General features: G+C 39.3%; 1 protein-coding gene across 1 annotated transcript in view; it reads right to left on the bottom strand.

Annotated features, from left to right (window-relative positions):
* Positions 1-2449: 2449 nt before the first annotated feature.
* The window catches only part of adipor2 (adiponectin receptor 2), a 30434-nt gene continuing 24508 nt past the window's right edge, over positions 2450-8375 (bottom strand). The window contains exons 3-8 of the mRNA XM_020599598.1: positions 7128-7307; positions 5950-6121; positions 4751-4937; positions 4441-4628; positions 3311-3504; positions 2450-3115 (exon numbers count right to left, since the gene is read on the bottom strand). Of these exons, the coding sequence (XP_020455254.1) occupies positions 2987-3115; positions 3311-3504; positions 4441-4628; positions 4751-4937; positions 5950-6121; positions 7128-7307 (1050 nt within the window). The 3' untranslated portion in view covers positions 2450-2986. The remainder of the gene's footprint in view (positions 3116-3310; positions 3505-4440; positions 4629-4750; positions 4938-5949; positions 6122-7127; positions 7308-8375) is intronic.

Here is an 8375-nt window from a genome sequence, read left to right as displayed (position 1 = left end):
TTCAACAAAGAACTTCAGCCATTTCTTCTCATCCTTCTGCCGTTTTGGCTACTGATTTCAGTCATTTTCAGAGCAATGCATTACCAAGCTTGCATCCACATGCATTTTCTTCAGGAAATGCATTTTTGTAGTTATTATTCTGGTTTCCGCCACTCTTTTTCGGCACGTAATAACTCCAACATACTTACAGCTAGAACAACCATTAAGATGTCAAAATGTTCACATTTCAAGGACATGTGTGCTTGTCACACATTTTTTGTAACATTTATAGTTTTTAATAAATTCAGCTTTTTGCACAAAAATTTCCCCATTGGAAATGAATGGGACAAAGTTTGAACCTTAACATCTCCGGCATACTTTGGGCTAGAAACATCATTTCAACTTTTTATCAACTCGTGAGACGTTCTGCTACTACTACTACTTTTGAAATATTTAGTTTTATTTTGAAAATCTTGCTCCATTCAAATGAATGGGAAAATTCTACTTCAACATACTTTCAGGTATGCCTTTCAGGTGTAGAAATGTTCAGCATTTTATTAATAAGTTCAGCATACCTTCAGCTAGAAATTGACTGTATTTATATAGCACATTTTTCACAGTGTGTTTCACAGGCCAAAGCGCTTTACAGGAGATCATACACCATTCACCCATTCACACACCGATGACGACAAGAAAAGCCATTCAGGTATCAAAATGTTCAGCTCTTCAAGGCCATTCCTACTTTATTGCATCTCATCCTTCAAATTATTCAACAAAGAACTTCAGCCATTTCTTCTCAACTATTTCAACAAAGAACTTCAGCCATTTCTTCTCATCTTTCAGCTGTTTCAGCAATTGATTTCAGGCATTTTCAGGACGATTTTTCAGCTTATCAGCATCCACACGCATTTACGACAGGAAATGCATTTCTCCAGTTGTTTTTGCTTTGCTGTTTATGCTTCCAATTTATTTACTTTACAAAGGTAATGAGTAATGTACAGTGTGACAGCTTGAAAAACTCTTTTATTAGAACAATACAGCAGATATAAAGGAGTATTGCAATCAAACACTCTCATTAGAACAGAACGTGCTTTAGCAAACAATAGGCGCTCCCCAAGAGAAATAAATTAATGTAAACTAAATAAAATAAAAGAAAATGAGAAAAAGAAAAGATAGCAATAAGAAAATGTTCTTCTCCAAAGCAAAGCATGTTGCAAGTAACAAATGCTGATAACTGAAATAGCAACCCAAATTGCTGTTTAGTAACTTGCAAACCTAAATTTCTAACAATCACAGAAATGCTGTTTGACAAGCTCAGAATATGAGTTTCTATTGTGAAGGTCCAAGATTCTGGTTTTGTCAGAAAACATCTTTTTAAAAAGTTCACCTCAGAGGGACATCTCAGTGTTTGAGACTACCGTTAAGATAGTTACTGTGATTTTCACTCGGATCATGTTGGATGGTTTTTTTGTTTGGTTCTCCCCCTCCTATTTTTAGGGTAAGAGACTTGGTACTCTGAGCTTCTCTGCCCTCACCTCCCATGACAATCTCTGTCTGAGCAGTGCAAACCAAAAGAGAATACAAATCAAGTGAAATTAAAGCTAGCAATAATGATATCAAAACAGCAACAAATTAAAATTCAATCCAATCAGAAAGAAAAAGGTTTTGAGAAGGTATGCTTGATCTGTGAAGAGGTGAATCTGTACTGTATTAAATTTACAGTACCAAAATTATACACACACACATGTGTGTATATATATATATGACTCTGGAGCCTTATAAAAATATCTTCAAGTTATCAGTGGTATTTTAAGAAGTTATTCATGGGAATGTCAAAAAATGAACAAACATGTTAGTGGTGGCACTGAAATTAGTTTTATCTTTAGAGATTTAAGACAATTCACAGAAATATGATGAATGAAAATGGCTACATATTAAGATGACTCTTTTCTATTCCATAGATTTGACTTTATATTTGGTTTAAAACACAAATGTTTATGTGTGAATGCTTCAATTAATGAGGCCCCAGGTTTGATTTGAGATCAGTGCACCAACCCTGTAATGCTGGACAAACCCAAGGCCACAAGTTCAGCACAAAAGTGAAAAAGGGGACAGTGGTTCTGCAATCACTTCCCACCTGCACTTGAGACAAATACCAGCAAGTCTTGAAGTCACTGCTTGTCTGATAAAATTCAGGTGTTGTGCCATGTATTTCCTCTTTGTCTCTATCTCTCATCCTTGCATATACAGACTTAATGAAGCCATCTGGAACCCTTCCCTCCAGTTGCAAAATCGATTTAATAATAGATTATTCACGCCACTGCACCTCCCTGCTAGTATAAGTGTCACCATTTATCATCTAACATATTTATTTAATCTTGCCACAATGGAACACTTTTGTTCTTGTTCATATATATATTTCATATAAATCTATAACCCAAAATTTTTAAATCTTATTTAAAAAGTGTTCTTTTTTTTTTTTTTTTTTTTTTTTAAATCTTAAAAGTGACTATTAACCCCAGCCCACCCCAACATTTCCCACTACAACGTTCACAATCATGAAAGAAATCCAAAGACAATATCAACTCAATTCTTTCTCTTTTTCATATTTGGATGAAATGTGTCTTGGAAAAGAGCTTTAGCAGAACTACCTCCACTTCCTGGAAAGAGTAGAGCCTCAAAAACTGGTTTATAAAATGTGCTGTCTTAGAAGTGATTTAGTCGAAGCAACAGAGAGAGGGAGGAAGTGGGATGGATGAACAGGCAGATAGAAGGACAGAAACCATCATCATTCAGTTTTAAGTGACCCCTTGGAGGTTACCCTGTGTATTACACACACAAACACACAGTGGACAAGCCATTTTCGGTCTTCAGTCTGGAGGAGAGCATGTGTGTGTGTGCATGTCTGAAGAAGATGTGTGTGTGTAATTCTGTGCATATTATTAGAACCAGTGCTTCCCTGTAAGATGTGTCTGATTGAATGAGCAAGTCAATGTGTATGTGTCTGTTAGAGAAAACCGTTCTCAGTGCAGCCCCCACCCGCCGTGTAGCGAAACTCTTGCAGGTTGGATACACCATGAAAGTGAACGAACGCCCCGGCGACCACCAAGACGTGGAACAACTGGTGAGAGTGGAACTAAGAGAAAGAAAGAAAAACTGTGAAACAGGGGTGAAAGCAAGGTAAAGCAAAAAATGTTAGAACAAAATTGCTCCTGCATTGGAATCACTCAGAATTAACATGTGGAAATGAACAGTGGACAATGGCTTCTAATTTGAGAATGCATCCTTAATGTTTAGTCCAACCAGTGCGAGTATATTTGTTAGCACTTACCCAGATGTCACACTTGCCAGGGAAGAACCGCTCGGGGATGCGAGCAGCATACAGACAGGCACCGGTGATGTAAAGCGTCGCCATCAGCAGCAGCCAGCCCATCTGACCCATGGTGGTCGCTTTGATCAGACCCTCACTGATGACAAAGTGCAGGGAAGGAACCACGCCACTCAGACCCAGACCCACAAACACACCTGAACACATGTGTGTACACTCAAACACACACACACACACACACGCACACAAAGAGGGTCAACACATAAGAGAACCAGCTGTCTTCCAGCTCAGCCAAGGCTCCATTTATATGATTTTAGTGAGTTTATATGGTTTTAGTTATGATCATAGTCAGTGTTTTTCCTGACACTATATGCATATATTTTATAAGCCTATTTAAAAAAAACATTTGTCATTTAAATATTATACAATTTTTTTCTTTTGCCTCTAAATGTCTTTATAATTACTCGTTTTAAATGTTGAGAGAAACTTGGGAATTTGCATGAAAACAATGCTAGTGATGGCAGAGCAGGAAAAGACTGAAAGGAGGTCGCCTCCTCTCTCTCTCTCACACTAACTACTAACACCAGCTATATATACACGTATATGCTAAGACGAAGTCAATAACAAATTACATGCATTCTTAAATGTTTATCAATAAGTATGAACATCTACATATTATTGGCTTTTGACAGTATTCAGACCCCTTCACGTTTTGCACACACAGTGTACATTTATTTTTAATGTTGTATACACCAGTAAGTACTCAATAACACATAATGACAAAATGAAAAATATGTTTAGAATATGTCACAATAAAGAATGAGAGAAAGTGAAGGGGACTGAATATTTTCTGCAGCCACTGTACTAAGTGAATTTCCTGCTTCAGAGACATAAGCTGATGCAGCAAAACAAATTCAGTGTGAAGAGAGTGAAGCAGAGCAAAGAGCAAGGCCACTGCCACATCAGCTAAACTGGTGGCCAGTCAGCAAGTTGCAACAAAGCCAGAATGCATCACATTAGGATTTGGTAAACACTTACCATAAGAATGCATGTGTTTAAGAAGGCAAAATTTAAAGCTTTATAGGACAAACCTAACAAAATAATCATAAATATTGAGATGCATCTCACTCTACCTGCTCTAACTCCTCTGTATTGTGGTGTGGCAAAGAAATCACACTGGGAGACGATGATGGCGGTCAGTCCCAATATGCATATAACTATCAGATAGATAAAACAAGGCTGAGGAGAGCAGTAGAAAGAGTAGTACAACCAGGGAACAAATGAGCCCATGATCAGGAAGGCAATCCCACTGTAGTCCAACCTAGACGTAGAAAAATACAGAGTGGACGATTACACAGGAAACTACTTGGTATATCTTTGAGCAAGACGCTTGATCACTACCAGATTCAACACATAAACTAGACAAAAATCTGAGTGCCTTACTTGGAAAAGACTCTGGACACACCCTCGGAGTGGCAGTAGACTGTGTGGAAGAGCCAGGAAAAAGAGAGGCAGAGGATGGCTCCCAGGAAAAACATCCCGATCACCACCTTCTCCTGGACTGGAGCCACAAAGGACATGTTGGGCCTGAACATGTACATCAGGCCTAGGCAGAGGAAAAACAGGCAGCCTGCAGAGAGACAGAGTGACAGAAGGAGATTAAAGGAGAAGGAGAGAGAGAGAGAGAGATATTAACCAAGATAATCAACTGTTCAAAAAACATCACCTTGTTTCCAACTGTTGCTCCACCACAAATTAATTGGAAGATTTTTTTTATGTTTTCAGATCAAAACAGAGTAAAAGCAGAAAAAAACATGATAGTCACAAAATCCAACTCAAACCAGTTACATTTAGGGGCAGTATCTCTGTAGCACCACTAGGTGGAAGCAGAGGGACTATTCACCCAGTTCTTTCCAAGCCAGAACAAAACTCAAAGAGCCAATATAAATGTAAAAATGGAAACTGGACTAAACTGGGTGAAAGGCACAATCCAATAAATCTGAAATAACATCAGGGAATTAAACATACAATTTGATTGAAACAAAACAGCTCAGTTTCAACACTGCAGTGCTATCAAAGCTAAATGAGCCTCATTTTTTAAGGATAAGGATAATCACCTTTATTGACCAAGTATGTTACACACAAGGAATTTGTTTCCGGTACAGAACTGATGGCAGCCATCTGCGGCGCCAACTCAACCGATAGCTCTAACCATCGGGGGCAACGGGGGTTCAGTGTCTTGCCCAAGGACACTTCGACACGTGGGCATCCGGCACTGAGATTCGAACCTTCAACCTTCTGGTTGGGAGACGACTGCTCTACCCACCGCACCACTGTCGCCTCCCCCACATATTGCCTCCTCCTCCTTTTGCTGCCTACCAGTATAACATTTTACACAAGGATATGTAAACTAACAAGTCTGGTTAAAAATGATGATTAGCTAAAGGATAAAATAAGAGTGAGTGGAGTAACATGTTACAGAAAGACAGAAAAAACAAGAATCAAAGTACTTTAATTTTAAATATAACTGACCTATCATGTGGTGCAAATGTGTGCTCATGAGACTAAGTTTACTGAATGGGCTTAGGTTAGGAATGTACTAAGGGATGTTCAAACTAGGGTTAATAATGTGTCAATCTGACCTAGCAGGTGTGTCCAGATGTTTCCCGTCTCCGTGTGGATTCTGAAAATGCTCCTGAAGCAGGCACGAAATGAAGGCATGGGTGGCCTGTGCCCATGAAGCAGGAAGTCGTTGTCCTTCAGCCAATCAGGGAGCACATCATGATGTATGACACGCCACCGGCCCTCCCATACCTTAGTGGTTGATAAACGGCACAGGAAGAAACACAAGCTCTGAATAAGAGCCCGAAGGCTGGAGTGAATGGAAAATGTTAATGAAAAAAATGACTCCTAAGTTAATTGAAATACCCAGTATGAGAAGCAGCTGCTTATTCATATCCTTGAACCAGAGTGTGTGTTTATGTGTACAAGTGGAGTACCGTGTGATCATGAGGGCGTGTATGGTGTCACTGTCAAATGAGCAGTATAAATAAACTGAAGTCTGACATGGCAAACCCCAACAAATAATCCTTTGTAAATTTATCTCAGGAGTGATTAACTTCCCTAATTTACAACTTGCTGGCTGCAATGTCAGCAGACTGTGTGCATCAGTGTGTATGTGAATATTAGTCTAGGCTTGTGTACTGAGATCAGATGAATCCAGATTTCAGCACTGTCGGCTTACAAGTGGTCACTAACTCGTGCCTACCTTCTTCTTCATTTACATTTCAAATTAATGACACATAGTTGATTTTAAAAAACCCTACAGGACATAAATAGAGTTCTCTCAGAAGTTGTTGTTTTCATGCGAGTTTCTGGTAAAGCCGACGCCAAAAGAAGAAACAAATAACATGGTAGCTTCGATTAACTTTGCCCTCTTACATTACTGTGAAACTGTTTTATCACTTGTGCACAGCAATACTAAAGATGTTTGACTGTCAGAGGTCAACTAGGAAAAAATTAAATAAAAATGGATCAGCCTGACACATACAACATTGTTTTCACTGCGTTTTTATAGTTTTACTGGTTTGTCTTACTGTGTGGTTTTAATGAGTGGTGTTGTTTTAACTGCCTCTGTAAACACAAACATTGCTCTCGGGAACAAATTTTGTAGGCAGTGGAAATAAATGTGTGGTGCTCCTTTACATTTGTACAGAGACGTTAAAAGGAAGGACTGAGAGGAAATATTTCTTAGAAAGGGATGAAACAATGTAGCATAATCAAATTTTTGCCCCTGCGAGTATGTGTGTATGTTCAATACCTTGTGTACAAACTCCTCCACCTTCTCCATGGCATGGTGAGCCTGCAGCAGGGGAGTCATTCCCATGAAACCTTCATCACTGCTCCTCTCCTCCTCTTCCTGTTCACTCTCCTCTTCCTGTTCACTCCCTCTGTCATCGTCTTCATTTATTCTTCTCTCCTCATCGCATTCTGGGACACTCTGAAACAAAAAGAAACAGACATTGTCAGGACAGAGGTGGTTCACACTCTCAGAGCTTTGTTGGCTCTTGAAGCATTTTTTTCACTTCACGCAAAATTGGTTAGCGTGGTTCTTGCTATGTGTTCGAATGTCACGAGTAATAACTGTAGTCAATGCATTTGTGACATCAGGAATGTTATGACCTATAAGTTGGAGAGAAGCCTAGAACGGTTCGAGGCAGAGAGGCTTGGAGACTTTAGACACCAGTCATAGTGTCGTGCACATATTACATCACCAAAATGTAGCACCTGGTCCCGGACTGCCGGCTCACCCTTTCTACCCAGAATGCATCTCTACTTTGTTTCCCCTCAGTCATGCTGTGGATAGTAAGGTTGTGCTTGTAGGGTATGAATAACTCTGCCTCTATGTGTGTGTGTGTGTGTGTGTGTGTGTGTGTGTGTGTGTGTGTGTGTGTGTAGAGGGGGGGAACAGGGTGTCCTCTAAATGTACTCAGTATGCCATTGCTAAATCGGTGCCTCCTGAGAAGCCAGTATACACACATTCATGCCTGCACAGATGATACTGGGTCAAACAAAGCATGGTGCTATGCTCACATGCACACTGTACACATAACATTCAAACTGTTATTTTGCATAATACATACAAGGATGGCAAAGTACTGTCAGGAGAGATACAAATAGGAGACAGTGTGTCATACACACAACACATTATTTGACATGTAAATGACCTACAGCCTGCATGATTCAGTGATTTACAATCAGCCACCCTCTTGCAAAAAACTCCCGTTTTCATCAAATGACTATGACTGCAGTTTTTTTTGTTTTTTTTTTTAGGTGATATTACATTATTGTGTGTCACATATACAAGTGTCCAGGCATTGCTGAAACATATACACACACATACATAATACAGTCAAGCCCGAAATTATTCATACCCCTGGCAAATTCTGACTTAGTTACTTTTATTCAACCAGCAAGTTTTTTTTGACAGGAAATGACACAGGCTTCTCCCAAAAGAGAATAATACGATGTACAAGAGGCATCATTGTGGAAAAAAATATTTCTCAGC

This window comes from Monopterus albus, unplaced genomic scaffold (assembly GCF_001952655.1).
Source record: "Monopterus albus unplaced genomic scaffold, M_albus_1.0 scaffold41.1, whole genome shotgun sequence".
NCBI classification, from domain to species: Eukaryota; Metazoa; Chordata; class Actinopteri; order Synbranchiformes; family Synbranchidae; genus Monopterus; species Monopterus albus.
The sequence above is the reverse complement of the archived record's forward strand: the minus strand, read 5'-3'. Positions and strand labels throughout refer to the sequence as shown.